The sequence below is a fragment of the Erythrolamprus reginae genome, chromosome 3 (genome assembly GCF_031021105.1).
Source record: "Erythrolamprus reginae isolate rEryReg1 chromosome 3, rEryReg1.hap1, whole genome shotgun sequence".
Lineage (NCBI taxonomy): Eukaryota > Metazoa > Chordata > Lepidosauria > Squamata > Dipsadidae > Erythrolamprus > Erythrolamprus reginae.
In genome coordinates, this window is record NC_091952.1 from 35,959,099 (window position 1) to 35,975,365 (window position 16,267).

The 16,267-nt window shown below is 38.5% G+C and overlaps 1 protein-coding gene across 2 annotated transcripts in view; it reads left to right on the forward strand.

Moving 5' to 3' along the window:
- The window catches only part of PTPRT (protein tyrosine phosphatase receptor type T), a 678,043-nt gene that overhangs the window by 495,701 nt on the left and 166,075 nt on the right, over window positions 1-16,267 (forward strand). For both annotated transcript variants that reach the window (XM_070744761.1, XM_070744762.1), the window contains exon 13: window positions 14,102-14,375. In XM_070744761.1, coding sequence (XP_070600862.1) covers window positions 14,102-14,375 — 274 coding nt within the window. The remainder of the gene's footprint in view (window positions 1-14,101; window positions 14,376-16,267) is intronic.

A 16,267-nucleotide genomic window follows, 5' to 3' on the forward strand; every position in this document is an offset into this window, starting at 1 on the left:
TATCCAAGCTCAGTCAATTCTGAAAATTAAAACATGAAATTTTGAGAGTTGGCTTATTTGCAGTAGTGAATTTTTCATGGTACTTTGGTTAAAATGCAGTGGTTGGCTAATCCATGGATGGACTTTTACACAGATATTAGTTACATTTCCTCCCTTTCAACTGTCTTTTTCTTTTCTTTTTTTCTGTTTCTTCTCCCCTCTTTATCTCAATTACTGATTGTAGAATGTCTGTGAGGTTTTTTTCCGGCTATCATGATGTCAAACAAAGCCTCATAGAGTTTTGGTGTCTGGGATCTGAATTTCTGTATACATAACAGACTCTAATCTTTTGGTCTTTCTGTGCTCTTACAAGCTGCTCCAGGTTTTTATTCCTAGTCATTCCCTTCATCTCAAGACTAGAATCTCTGGATTATTCTGCCATTCCACTCCTCACTCATCCAGGTGATTTCCTCACCATCATCAATAAATTACTATTCTCTTTTCCTTAATCTTTTTATATACTAAATCCAAAGTGCATATATGCTATGCTACATGTCTATTCTACCATTTCATCCTTTTCTGCATATTCTGCGTGTTCTTGGTCTTGCCCTGAGTCCATTGTCTTCCCTTAAAAAAAATGATCTTGGCATAAACTCAACTATTTTTCTTTGGCCAAATGCTTCACCATGCCCCAGTCATTACTATAGGACAAATCATAGCCGCTACGGATTTAAATTAGGTAATGGACCAGATTCAAACTTCAAATGATTTCAGTCATAGTCCACTTAGCACTACGTACAATAATATATTCAAAGCATGACCGAAAAGTGTTTCAGCTAAATACTATCTATTATTTGGGCCAATATTTTGTAGCAATAATTTCTATAAAAGCAACATTCAAATCGCTGTTCTACACACCATAATATATGGTAGCAATATCAATATCTTCAAAGTCTCCAAAGAATATATAATATAGAAGAAGATGGGGTTAACTAGGAAAAATATTTTGGGAACAATCATCCTACTTCCAGTGTAATAATATCAGTGTTATATGTTCATTTTGTGAACATGTCTGATTATCAATTTAAGAAACTGTTATTGAGATTTTTATATAAACTCATATTGGCATTGATTACCATTGAAGCATACAGGAAAATACTTAATGCAGAAACTATTTATTTTGCAACTTTCCATTAATATTGAATATCTGCTTTGTCTTCAGTAGGGGAAATATGTATTAACTCTGCAAGCATTAAACAAACATAGTAAATATATATTAATAGATATACTGAAGTGGGAACATAAATGAACGCATACACTTACATTTACTATTTGCTTTGCTAGAGAGCTTTCTGGTTTGGAAAATTTATATCCAGATTTGTAATAAAATATTTAGATATATATTTGGTGGCCTATTTTGGGGTATAGATGAATTGTCCTTATTACTGAAAATGAATAATGTGGTTAAGTCTCTTTTTAATTATTTAATTTAGAATAACCATAGATGTTAAATGATTATAAGAATATTCTAGAAGGTGTCTCAAAGACAAAATAGCTTTTGAAAAGAGGTGTCGTCTCTGATATCATTGTTGGCAAAACTTTCTTCTCATTCTTTTGCATCCACTCACCCATTTATTAGTCTACACAAAAAATTATCCCAAACTGTCCTCTTTAGGGGCTTCCTAATGTTTTAAAAAATCAATTGCTCAAATCCTATTCATATATGGAGAGTTGAAGGATTTCTCTCATGTAGCTTACAGAAATTTCATTTCTATTCTCTCAAATATTTGGAGCTCATGTGATGTAATTTTATTGAGCCGGGGTGGCACAGCAGGTAGAGTGCTGTACTGCAGGCCACTGAAGCTGACTTGTAGATCTGAAGGTCAGCGGTTCAAATTTCATCACCGGCTTAAGGTTGACTCAGCCTTCCATCCTTCCGAGGTGGGTAAAATGAGGACCCAGATTGTGGGGGCAATAGCCTTGCTCTGTTTAAAAAGTGCTATTGCTAACATGTTGTAAGCCGCCCTGAGTCTAAGGAGAAGGGTGGCATAAAAATCGAATAAATAAATAAATAAAATTTTGATAGATTTTTTTCCCCACCATTTTGCAGATTATTTGAACTCGCTATTCTGAATAGTATGGTGTTATTTGTAAATTTCTTTTTCTTACAATACTTCCTGGTTATAACAGTGATTAATAAGTGAATATGAATATCCCCTGTGGAAACTCAATATAGATTACTCAGATCTAACTAGTAGTCACATCTCAGTAGACACAAATATGGCACTTTATCAAGGGTGAAATGCTCCCAGTTCACTCGTGCCGGTCAGTTGACGGGGGATCAATTGCGAAAAGAGCATGAGGCTCTGCCCATTGCCCAGATGCCACCATTTGGATTCTTTTACCCTCTGCGCAGGCACATAATGCTTTGCACATGCATAGAAGGTAAAAGAAACCAAATGGTGCTGTCTGGGCAGGTGGATGGAGGTTCATGCTTCCTTCATGACTGACTCTCCAATGACTGACAGGCATGCCCTCATTACCTCAAGGTTCGATTACTGCAACGCTCTCTACATGGGGCTAACTTTGAAAAGTGTTCGGAAACTTCAGATTGTGCAGAATGCAGCTGCGAGAGCCATCGTGGGGCTTCCCAGATTCACGCACATTTCTACAACACTCCGTGGTCTGCACTGGTTGCCAATCAGTTTCCGGTCACAATTCAAAGTGTGAGTTATGACCTTTAAAGCCCTACATGGCACTGGATCAGAGTACCTCCGGAACCACCTGCTACCGCACAAATCCCAGCGACCGATAAGGTCCCACAGAGTTGGCCTTTTCCGGGTCCCGTCGACTAAACAATGTCGTCTGGCGGGCCCCAGGGGAAGAGTCTTCTCTGTGGCGGCCCCAACCCTCTGGAATCAACTCCCCCCGGAGATTAGAACTGCCCCCACCCTCCTTGTCTTTCGTAAGCTACCCAAGACCCACCTATATCACCAGGCATGGGGGAACTGAGACACCTTCCCCAGGCTTTTATACTTGATGTTTGCTATGTATGTGTTGTTTGGTTTTAAATGATAGGGTTTTATATGTCTTTTTCTCTTTTAATATTAGATTTGTTCCACTGTTACATTGTTTTTATTATTGTTGTGAGCTGCCCCGAGTCTTCGGAGAGGGGTGGCATACAAATCTAATAAATAATAATAATAATAATAATAATAATAATAATAATAATTATTATTATTATTATTATTATTATTATTATTATTATTATTATTATTAAACTGGGAGCATTTCAGCCCTGCTCTGTATCTTTTTATGCCTTATACCAAGTTACCTGGAACAAATTCCTTCTATGCTTTGGACTTAAACACAAAGAAAAAGATGACTAAGTCCCCCATTTTTCTGTATATTACTGAGACATTTCAAGACTTAATTATATCACAGGTATATAAATTATGGAAACATGGTAATGCTCCCATGATTAAAATTATAGAGAGCCTAATTGAAAAAGCATAAACTGAAATGAGGAATTCCTAATTATAATTTGCTTTGAGATATTAATTTCCCCCCATTATGGATGCATAATTCTTCAAAATAGAAAAAGAGACTATTGCATTAATGTGGTAACTGAAGATAGAATCGGGAATTGTCATAAATGCACAGTGAAGATACAAAAGAAACTAATTAGGGTGTAAGTGTGGTACATCCAGAGTTCTTTTGTTTATAGGAACTAGTTAACTAAAAAAAAATTTTTTACAGAAAGTTTATGTGGATTCTTGTGAACTTTAAGAATGACAAAAAATTATAGAATACATACATCTCATCTTATGATCAGTCATGACTTGGTGACTTCTCAGTCAGACCACTACAATGCAATCTACTTGCCCTTGAAGACCAGAAATGTTACAACTTGTCCAAAATGTGTGGAACCAGGTGTGCCTTGGTTTGCCTATATCAGTGATGCTGAAACATTTTTAGCTCAGGTGCCAAAAGGGCACACACATGTGCGATAGTGCACACATGTGCCCATATCCATAATATAATGCCCTACCCTCATGCATGCTCACACAATCCCCCAACGCTGCTCCCTCCATGCATGTGTGCAGGCCTCACTGTTTAAAAACATATTAAAAAACATACAAAACAGTTTAAGCAGAATTTTCTTACCTTGAGTCTACTCTCTAACAGAATCTGCCTCATTGAAATAATTACACTTAATATTCATTAGATTAGAGTTGGAGATTTTCTTACTTTATCTTAAAATTTGGCATATATACCTCTAATTTGTACATGCAGAATATTTTAAATTTATGGGCATAATTACAATTAGGGCTTTGATCCTGAATCAAAACCAGACTGAGGCATTGTTTGAAACTTATCAAGGCAGAACAGAAGTAACTAAGTGGTCTTCTTGATGTTCCCTCTCCAATAACATTGTTTGGGATCTTAGCACACAGGAAAAGATAATGTGTATGGGGTCTTAAGACAAAACTAGGGTTTTAAAACATGAAGTATGTCCTCTAATATAAAAATGCCTTGGTGGAAGCCAGGAATATTGAATTAAGATACTGATGCATTTATAAATCAGAATAATAAATAAAATACTAAAGAGAAATATAGCACTCTTGCTACCCTTGTAGGTTCTGATGAATTCAGGTGAAAAATAGGAATGAACTCTATTAGGATAGATACAGGCTTTGTGATAATAATTTAGGCAGCATTTTTTCTCGAATTTTAGCTGATACTTAATATATTATTTATGACATAAGTAATTGGGGGAAATAATGTTTATTGAAGAGTTGGCAAACTCTGCTGAAAAGATATCAAATCCCATTCAACAAGTTTTCCTAAAGTGCATTTCTTAGAGAAATTGATTAAAGATAGTATAAGAAGTAAAAAAAATTGTCCACTTTCCCAATTGATGACCCAGCAAACAGAACAAATAAGCAAATTCTACTTTATTGTAGAGCTACATTGACAGGAAATTGCAAGTCCCAGAGTACAAATCTCTCTCTCTGTCTCTTTTTACAGACTGAGGGGAAGATATTTTCTAGTTTCTTTCTCTACTTGCTAGGCAGCTGCAGGAACCTCTCTCCACCTTCTCTAGGTTGTTTCCCATCATCATCATCACCACCACCATCACATCCAGTTTCCGAAGATCATTTTCATGTAATATTGCAGAAGTCATAGGAATGAAATTGTTCCAGATAGCTTGATAACTTTGCTTATTTATTTATTTAGTCTATGGCACTCAATGTCTGGGAATGGCACTCAATGTTGCCGGGGTGGCGCAGTAGGTAGAGTGCTGTACTGCAGGCCACTGAAGCTGACTTGTAGATCTGAAGGTCAGCGGTTCAAATCTCATCACCGGCTCAAGGTTGACTCAGCCTTCCACCCTTACGAGGTGGGTAAAATGAGGACCCAGATTGTGGGGGCAATAGCCTAGCTCTGTTTAAAAAGTGCTATTGCTAACATGTTGGAAGCCGCCCTGAGTCTAAGGAGAAGGGCAGCATAAAAATTGAATGAATGAATGAATGAATGAATGAATGAATGAATGAATAAATAAATAAATAAATAAATAAATCTGCAAACGCTATACACAATACAGTCCTGACAACCTAGATTACTCTCTGTGTTCTGTTTGGCACTTGCAGTCCCATCCTTGGTGCATCAAGGGTGGCAGCAAACTAGTTTATACCTGCTAACTAGCAGCATTTGGGTTGCTGACTCTTCTGGGCTCCTCTGCTGGTGTCATGATGCCTCTCATCCAGCCCGGTCCAGTATCAGCTTCTCTTCTCTTGTACATGCAAATGCAGTTAAGGTTTTGCCACCAAGGGAAAAACTCTTTTATCTACTCTATGTTTGCTGAGTGTGCAGGAGCCAGGGAATGAGCAATGGGAGCACACTGGGACTTGTGGAGCTAGTATCGAACCTGGCCGGCCAAAGTACAGAACATTTTTGGCCATCAGATCTGGCATCATTAAGACATTGTGCCACTGCATCCCTTTTATATTATTGTTAAAATATTTATTAGAAAAACTCTGATGTAATCCACACTTTGAAATATGGTGAACTCTTTATTATTACATGTAGAATAAAATAGAATATAATTCTTTATTGGCCAAGCCCTATGTGGCATCGGGCCAGAATACCTGTGGGACTGCCTTCTGCCGCATGAATCCCAGCGACCAGTTAGGTCCCACAGAGTTGGCCTTCTCCAGGTCCCGTCAACTAGACAATGTTGTTTGGCGGGACCTAGGGGAAGAGCCTGCTCTGTGGGGGGGCCGGCCCTCTGTCATCAGCTCCCCCCAGAGATTCATACTGCCCCCACTCTCCTCACCTTCTGTAAAACTTTAAAGATCTATCTGTGATGTCAGGCTTGGTAACATTGGACCCTTGCCCCCTGGCCGACAAATGTAGTATGTTGTGTGATGTGAATAGGAATGAATGGTTTTAAATGTTAGTAGAGTTTTAAAGCTTTTCTAGTAAAATTAATAGGAGGTTTAGATTTGTACATTGTATATTGTTTGCTATGTTGTGAGCCGCGCCAAGTCCTCGGAGAGGGGCGGCATGCAAATCCGATAGATAGATAGATAGATAGATAGATAGATAGATAGATAGATAGATAGATAGATAGATAGATAGATGTGATTGGACACACAAGGAATTAGTCTTGGTGCATATGCTCTCAGTGTACATAAAATAAAATATAGATTTGTCAAGAATCATGTGGTACAACACTTAATTATTGTCATAGGGGTCAAATAAGCAATGAAGAAACAATCAATATTAATAAAAATCTTAGGATACAAGCAACAAGTTACAGTCATACAGTCCTAAGTGGGAGGAAAAGGATGATAGGAATGATGAGAAAAAACTAATAGAAATAGAAGTGCATACTTAATAAAAAGTTTGACTGTGTTGAGGGAATTATTTGTTTAGTAGAGTGATGGCGTTGGGGAAAAAACTGTTCTTATGTCTCCTTGTCTTGATGTGCAATGCTCTGTAGTGACGTTTTGAGGGTAGGAGTTGAAACAATTTGTGTCCAGGATGTGAGGGTATTACAATCTCTTTATCTTGTCTATATTGGATGAAGATTAACTTTATTCTTATGTTAAATCAAGATTAATTTTGGATTAAAGAGCATTCAGATAGGAAAGTATATGTATGCTTCTTCTTTGGTAAAATAACAAAGAATATGTACAGTATTTCTATTATTATTTCTAAACAATTCTATAATGAAGAATGAAAAATGTTATTTTTCTGTGTTCAAAGTATTTCCAGTTTGTACTTCATCTCAAAGTTTTTCAATAATGTTATATGACTAATTAAAGTTACTTCTTGGAAGTCCCAGACATCCACTAAAGGTTAAACATTTACAAAATGTGTAAATGATGCCTTGAAAGGGACATGAGTTAATCGTTCAGTCTGTGTAAATTTCACATATAAATTGGTTGAATTTAAAGGTTATCATGCTTGAGTATTTGTCAGACTTGTAAGCCAAGACATAATTCATAGCAATTTAAAGTAAATTAGAAGATACTTTTTATGAAGGAGAGATATTCTAGGAAAATGTGTTTTTATATTTGAATTTCATAATTTTGACAATCAGGAAGCAGCACATGGCTGTTGTGACCTGCCAGCAGCCTGTGGAGTTCGTAACGGATCCCATCCAAATGAGGCTGAAGAGGTGATGTGTGAGCAGTCTGTGCAACTGGCTTCAGAATCAGACAGTGAGGAGGCTGGCGAGGATTCGGTGCCAGAGGCAGAATTTCAGCCAGGGCCTTCGGAACCTCCAGCACCTCACAACAATGATGAGGAAGAATAGGAGGAGCCTCTTAATGCACATACACGCAGAGCTGCCAAAAGGCAGGAGTGGCTACTCAAGGAGGTCTCCTTGGGAATAGGCTTGGCAGTAATTAGCCACTCCCCATTTCCATCTCCATCTCGGACATCAACACCCTCGAAAACATCCAAAGATACTTCACCAGAAGAGCCCTTCACTCCTCCACTTGAAACAGAATACCCTGCGAAAATAGACTAACTATCCTGGGTCTAGAAAGTTTAGAACTGCGGCGCCTAAAACACGATTTAAGTATTGCCCACAAGATCATATGCTGCAACGTCCTTCCGGTCAACAACTACTTCAGCTTCAACCGCAACAACACAAGAGCACGCAACAGATTCAAACTTAATATTAACCGCTCTAAACTTGACGTAAAAAAACATGACTTTAACAATCGAGTTGTCGAAGCGTGGAACTCTTTACTGGACTCAATAGTGTCAACCCACAACATTTCTCCCTTAGGCTATCCACGATTGACCTCTCCAAGTTCCTAAGAGGCCAGTAAGGGGCGTACATAAGTGCACTGGTGTGCCTAATGTCCCCTGTCCAATTGTCTTTCCTTTATGTCATATGTCATATATATTTTCTTCCTCTCATATACTTTCTCTTCTATATGACATATTATCTTTATATATACTACCCAATGTCTATTCTCTTCCATATGTATTGTGTATTGGACAAAGAATAAATAAATAAATAAATAAATAAATAAATAAATAAATAAATAAATAAATAAATAAATAAATAAATAAATAAATAAATAAATAAATAAATAAATAAATAGTGGAGATGGAAAAAACTCTGTAGGAAATAACTCATGTGATAACTTGTTCTTTCATGTGCCTCTTATTTGGGAAGCCTCTGATTGGATTATCTGTTTTGGCTTCTGTTTTGTGGACTGATTCCAGGCATCTTGCCAAATGCCATAAGCTTCCTGCAATATCCAGGACTAATTACTTTGCTTTCTGACTTTATGGACTTATGTGACTTTATGGACTTATGCCAGCTATTAATACCATATAATTAATAGCTGGGGGTTTTTTCAAGAAAAGACTAATTTAAGAGTTATTTGTGTGTGAACACTATTAAGCCAGTTTATTAGTAGTGATTAATTAATTAAATATAGGTTTGAACTAACTGAGTGTGCGCTATGTTTTCTCTGGTCTGTAGCTGGGGCAGAACTGTGGCTGACTTTGTCTGAAATTAGAAACTAAGTAAATCAGACCTGTTAGTAGTTGGATGGAAGACTAACAGAATTCTAGAGTTGTAAGCTAAGCTTGGAAGTTAAAAAAAAAAAGTCAAAAAGAAAGCAATAGAAAACTACTTTATGTAGCATTGTAAATCAAGTATATAAATATGTTTGTGAAGTCACTAGGATTCAAACATAAATACCGAGGTAGAATGAATTGCTTCCTTTTATACCTGCTCTGCATATCTTCCAAATTTTCAACAATAGCCACATTATCTGGTGAATTCTGAAAGATGAAATCCACACATCCATCTGAGTTAGGGTAGAATAACCTAACACCTAGACTAATGGTTTTCTTTTTCCTTGAATTCTGTAATTATGTTCTGGATTAGCTCTCTTGCCTACATTCAGTTACACTGGTACATTTGGGTGGATGCTTTGTGGATTGCAAAATGAATATTTGTAATAAGATGCATAAACCACCGACGGTAGCCTATTCATTCTAAATTCAGACAACATAAAAAGTACCCCTAACAATTAACATAAACATGATATGGGCTTAACCAAACAGCCAGGCTACAGGCCAGTGATGGCGAACCTATGGTATGGGTGCCACGGGTGGCACACGGAGACATATCTGCAGGCACATGAGCATTGCCCTAGCTCAGCTCCAACGTTCATGTTTATGCCGGCCAGCTAATTTTTGGCTTGCACAGAGGCTCCAGGAGGGTGTTTTTGGCTTCCAGAGAGCCTCCGGGGAGATGGGGAAGGTCATTTTTAGAATAGAATAGAATTTTATTGGCCAAGTGTGATTGGACACACAAGGAATTTGTCTTGGTGCATATTCTCTCAGCGTACATAAAATAAAATATACATTTGTCAAGAATCATGTGGTACGACACTTAATGATTGTCATAGGGGTCAAATAAGCAATGAAGAAGCAATATTAATAAAAATCTTAGGATATAAGCAACAAGTTACAGTCATACAGTCAACATGGGAGGAAATGGGTGATAGGAATGATGAGAAAAACTAGTAGAACAGAAGTGCAGATTTAGTAGAAAGTCTGACAGTGTTGAGGGAATTACTTGTTTAGAAGAGTGATGGCATTCTGGAAAAACTGTTCTTGTGTCTAGTTGTCTTGGTGTGCAGTGCTCTGTAGCAACGTTTTGAGGGTAGGAGTTGAAACAGTTTGTGTCCAGGATGTGAGAGGTCAGTAAATATTTTCCCCGCCCTCTTTTTGACTCGTGCAGTATACAGGTCCTCAATGGAAGGCAGGTTGGCAGCAATTTTACCCTCCCCTCGCTCCAGGGAAGCATTTGGAGCCTGGGGATGGTGAAACTCAAGCCTACTGGGCCCACCAGAAATTGGGAAATAGGCCATTCCCAGCCTCCAGAGGGTCTCCAGGGGTGGGAGAAGCTGTTTTCACCCTCCTGAGGCATTGAATTATGGGTGTGGGCACTCGCACAGGCACGATAATGTGCGTGCATGCTCTTTTGGCACCAGAGGAAAAAAGATTTGTCATCACTACTATCGGCTATATACTGTAACAAAAGTTTTCAAGATGTTATGAGAGATCAGTGGGATGAATCTAATCTCTAGTGAAATGATTTTCCAGAGATAGATCACAAGAGAAAAATTATTTTCCTGGGACCCACACGATGAACCTCCCTAATACTTCTCCCATCAGATCTGACAGTATCCTGACTTGAAGCTATGAAGGCCTTTAAAGATAACCACTAGCACTTTGATTATGACCTGGGAACATACCAGCAACCAATGCAATTCATGCCAAACAAGGAACATACAGTACATAACTGTTTGCACTGTTGCTTTTTTCCTTAGCTGAAACTTCTGAATGTTTATCAAGAGCAATTTTGCCAGAATATTTTGAATTGTGAACCTGGACCTGTCAATGGATTTCTGCAGGGTTTCAAGCTATTTGTATTTATCTAAATATAAATAAACAGAGAGAAAGCAACTCTGGGCTGCATACAGAAATTGAATTATTTTCCCCGGGGTTGAGAAAAATTATGACCCACACTGATTAGAAATGTGTTGCTGGTAAAACTGATTAATTTAAAAAAAAACTTAGAAAGGGAGGAGCTTTTTATGTTCTTGTTTTTGTGATTTTGTGATAATTCGACTGGCATACTGTATGCCATATACATGGCCCTTGCTGCAATGTAGAAGCTGGCCCTAAATTCAAGAAGCCAATTCTCCATGAGATCTCCCAACAAGTTCCCATTGGGCTCACTTAGAATTGTAAACAAGCCTGCTGCCAAATGTTTTAGCTGGGAGGCTCTGATGAACAATATTCTCTCTTTCCAGGGCATTCACCAAGAAACAAACAAACAAAACCTCACCTCTCTTATGAGCTTTCTACAAACATACATCATTTAAAAAGAATATATTAAAACACTTGAACATTAAACACACATGCAATCATTTTAAGCAACACCTTGCTATTGAATCATTGGGATTAATCTTCCAATACCTTGGAATAAATCTCACTCAGAATTATTAAGCTGTTTTCTCACACACAATAGATGGAAGAGTTCCCTCAAAGGTAAAGTACATTTCAAAAGCAAAGTACAGTATTTAAAGAAATGTTCTTCCCCTGTCTCTTGGCAAAAATTCTCATTGCACAACACAGCACAACAAAACAAAATTTCATAGAGCTGTTGTTTCTACTTTCTCTTCTCGGCTGTTTGATTCCTCGTTTTAGATCAGGTCTCCAACCTGCTTCTCTTCTTAGTTTCGCCCTGGCCGTTTAAACTTTGTTTCTCCCCCAGGCAATTCACTCTGCAATTTTTTTTATTTTTACTGATGAAACCACTGTATCTCCCTCTCTGCATGTTGGTTTACCTGCCAAGCAATGCTCCTGAGTCCATTGTATCCTCAAGCTCTCCCTCTTATTAGGAGGGAATGGAATCCCAGACAGGCAAAGCAATACAAGGGGAAAATCTCTCTCTCTCTCTCTCTCTCTCTCCCTCCCTATCTCCCACCCTCTCCTCCCCCCTCTCTTTCTTTCCTCCTTCCCTCCCTCTCCAGAGCTGCATTTTAGCCAGCATGATGGAGTCAGATTTATTTCCTCTCTCCTTCCTTCCCTCCTTCCTTCCCTCCATTCCCCCCTCTCACTCTCCTTTATTTATTTATTTATTTTGTCCAATACATAATACACATTGAAGAGAAAGATATGTAATAATATAAGTAAAGAAAAGAATAGAAGATAAGATATAAAAGTACAGGTGAACATATTTGAAAGGAAGAAAAGATAAATGAGATAAGGAGAGACAATTGGACAGGGGACGGAAGGCACACTGGTGCACTTACTGACCTCTAAGGAACCTGGAGAGGTCAATCGTGGATAGTCTAAGGGAAAAATGGTTGGTGTTAGGGGTTGACACTACTGAGTCGGGTAATGAGTTCCACGCTTCGACAATTCGGTTGCTGAAGTCATATTTTTTACAGTCAAGTTTGGAGCGGTTAATATTAAGTTTGAATCTGTTGCGTGCTCTTGTGTTGTTGCGGTTGAAGCTGAAATAGTCATTGACAGGCAGAACGTTGCAGCATATGATCTTGTGGGCAATACTTAGATCGTGTTTTAGGCGACGTAGTTCTAAGCTTTCTAGACCTTCTCCCCCACCCCCCTCTCTCTTGTAAAGTTACTTTTTCACATGGCCATAAATTCACGAAGTCATTAAACAGGACCTCAATAAACAAGAACTACTTGTATTTGTTCAACTCATATATTCAATTTTCTCCAATTCTACTTTTGAGGACAAACTCAAAATCTCAGATTCCAGGGCTTGCTGAATTATAATCCTCGGGACCAGAATAAGGTATTGTGATTATAGTTCATATAATCTCATACCTTGTTTAACTCTTTAACCTGTTTCTGACTTGGCTTCTCAACCATGTCAATCATTCAATTTATTGAATTTGCTTCGGCTCCAAAATGTTTAATCGTACCACAATGACCCTTACACAAATGATGTTCATTCAACAAGGGATTCAGTTGAATGTGTTTATAAGCTTTTCAGAATTCAACAAAACTTTGTTGTTCTTTTTCTTTATGTTATTCATTCTAATTCATGTGTGTCATCATTTGGACAAAGTATGAAAACCTGTTGGCAAGAGCATCTGAAAAGGGAATTACCCAATACCCAGTTCACCCAATTCACTTGCAAGTAGTGCGCAAGCTAAAGATAAAAGACATCAACTTCAATCATTTGTCATGGTCAGATCACTATGTGGTCACTTTGGGACTCACAATTACTACTGTCCCCCTTAGAGGCTGTGTGGCCATTAAGATAATTTATCCCATGCACCTTATGGATCCAGTTAGTTTCATCATACACTTGGGACAATTCTCAATGATCTAGGAGACAGCTGTGTGAGTTGCTTAGCTGAGTTCTGTAGCAGGGAGACAGCAGCTGTGCTCAGTAGGAGTACTACCAAGTGCCAATCCAATTCAGGCCAACATCATTGCTGTAAAACTTTAATACTTTTCTGCACTTATTACATTGGTAGAGTACTGGCCAGCAGTGTTATTTAGTACAACTCGGGGCTTTTCTACAATAAATGCAGGCCCCTGAACGATTAAAGTTTGTTGCAAAAATCGAAACCAGAAGCACACATATTTGGCTTATTCAGCTGGATTCATAAACTTCTTTATAAACATAATAATAGATGTATTTACAATACCATTAGCAGATTATTTCTTCAAGTATACACAAGGAGGAGTTAGTTTCATTTCAGCAGAGCAGAGAAGCACAGAGTATAGAGTGGGCAGAGAGTACACAGTGGAGAGTGTAGACTGAGCCAACCCCAGCATTAAGCTTAAGTATTCAGTTTTGTTTTCCTGTATAGACTCAGAGGTATTTAGTTCCCATTGGCTGAGTTAGTTGTTATGCTTATTGATAGGCTGACCTTGTTACCATTACGTCTCCCAGTTCATGAATACCTTAACATGAGCTCTCTACTGATGTCCATATTTTATTGCCAATACTCTCTTGCATTAGTTTTTATTTTACCCAAAACATTTGTTCCCATCCCATTAAATTTTTACTGGTCTTTTTCAGTGTCTACCAGCTTGTTGTTAAAGAAGAACGGCCACAGAAATCACGAAGAGCTGCAGACATCATTGAATGTTTCTCTGTTCCAGTGAGCTACAGAAATGCTTCAAATCTTGACTCCCCCCATTACTTTGCAGCTGAGTTGAAACCAATCAATCTTCCAGTTACACAGCCTTTCACAGTGGGAGACAACAAAACCTATAATGGCTATTGGAATGCTCCACTTTCACCATTGAAAAGCTACAGCATTTACTTTCAGGCTCTTAGTAAAGCAAATGGGGTAAGTGCACCATGAGCAACATTCATTCAATTTAACCATAAATACTCTGGATCTTAAAACAACAACAACAAACATGGCAAACCCTGCAATTTGAAAGTAAACATCTTGTATTATCACAAGTGTATCTGAAGTGTATAACACATTTGCTTGAAGTGGGTGGAATTAAAGTGATTGCCACTGTCCACTGCAACTTATCTATAAGCTTGTTTACAGTAGGAAACAAAGTAGGAAAATTGACCAAGATCTCTTTGATGTAAGAAAAAAAAAAGACTCCTCCCACTCAACCACTATTATTCTTCTCAAAATCTCTGGGAAGGGGGAGAGAGACTATATTTGCTGCCTCTCAATAAACTACAGGCTAAACCAGCAATCTACAAGAGAGATTGTCCAGGCATAGAATTGTTGGGAAAATGTGAAAATTTCCACTGGGTTTTCTGTAAAGATTAGGGAGAGGAAAGATAAACATGTGTGTGATTGTGGTTTATATTCTTGTTTGAAGCACTCTCCAACTCATAAATTATGACATCTCAAGAGGTAATATAATTTCAAATCACTCAGATATACTACACATACTTGGATATATATAAACTTGGATATACATTATTATTATTTATTATTATTTATTGGATTTGTATGCCGCCCCTCTCCGCAGACTCGGGGCGGCTAACAACAGCAGTAAAACAGTACAACAAAATCCAATACTAAAAAAACAGTTAAAAACCCATTATATAAAAACCAATCATACATACAAACATAGCATACATAAAATTGTGAAGGCCTAGGGGGAAAGTGTATCTTAGTTCCCCCATGCCTGGTGGCAGAGGTGGGTTTTAAGCAGCTTACGAAAGGCAAGGAGGGTGGGGGCAATTCTAATCTCTGGGGGGAGTTGGTTCCAGAGGGTTGGGGCCGCCACAGAGAAGGCTCTTCCTCTGGGTCCCGCGAAGCGACATTGTTTGGTTGACGGGACCCAGAGAAGACCCACTCTGTGGGACCTAACTGGTCGCTGGGATTCATGCGGCCCGGTGCCATGAAGGGCTTTATAGGCCATAACCAACACTTTGAATTGTGACCGGAAACTTATCGGCAACCAATGCAGACTGCGGAGTGTTGGAGTAACATGGGCATATTTGGGAAAGCCCATGATTGCTCTCGCAGCTGCATTCTGCACGATCTGAAGTAACCGAACACTTTTCAAAGGTAGCCCCATGTAGAGAGCATTACAGTAATCGAGCCTCGAGGTGATGAGCGCATGAGTGACTGTGAGCAGTGAGTCCCGGTCCAAATATGGTCACAAGTGGTGCACCAGGCGAACCTGGGTGAACGCCCCCCCTCGCCACAGCTGAAAGGTGTTTCTCTAATGTGAGCTGTGGATCGAGGAGGACACCCAAGTTGCGAACCCTCTCTGAAGGGGTCAATGATTCTCCCCCCAGGGTAATGGACGGAAAGATGTAATTGTCCTTGGGAGGCAGGACCCACAGCCACTCCGTCTTGCAGGACCCACAGCCACTCCGTATGTACATACGTACATACACACACACACACACACACGTTTATGCTTCGTTCTATAATTATTTAATAAGAGAGGCCAATCCTTACTGCTTCCAGCTATCCCTTTTCTTCCCATCAACTTCACTTTATAAACATTGCTTAGCCTAGAAATAGGAACATTTAAAAATAAAGCCATCTTTGATTCCACGGTTAATCTAAGATTCTTTCCTAGTAAACAGTATTTTCAACACAATTCCAAATTAGCCTTCTTTAATAAGATTTGTATCTATTTATCAATGCTTGGCTCTTCCTCTTCCCATGACATTTTAATTAAATTAAATTGGTCACCACAAAAAATGAAATTTCAATGTTGACTTTGTCTTTGGAGAAACATTTACATCAGG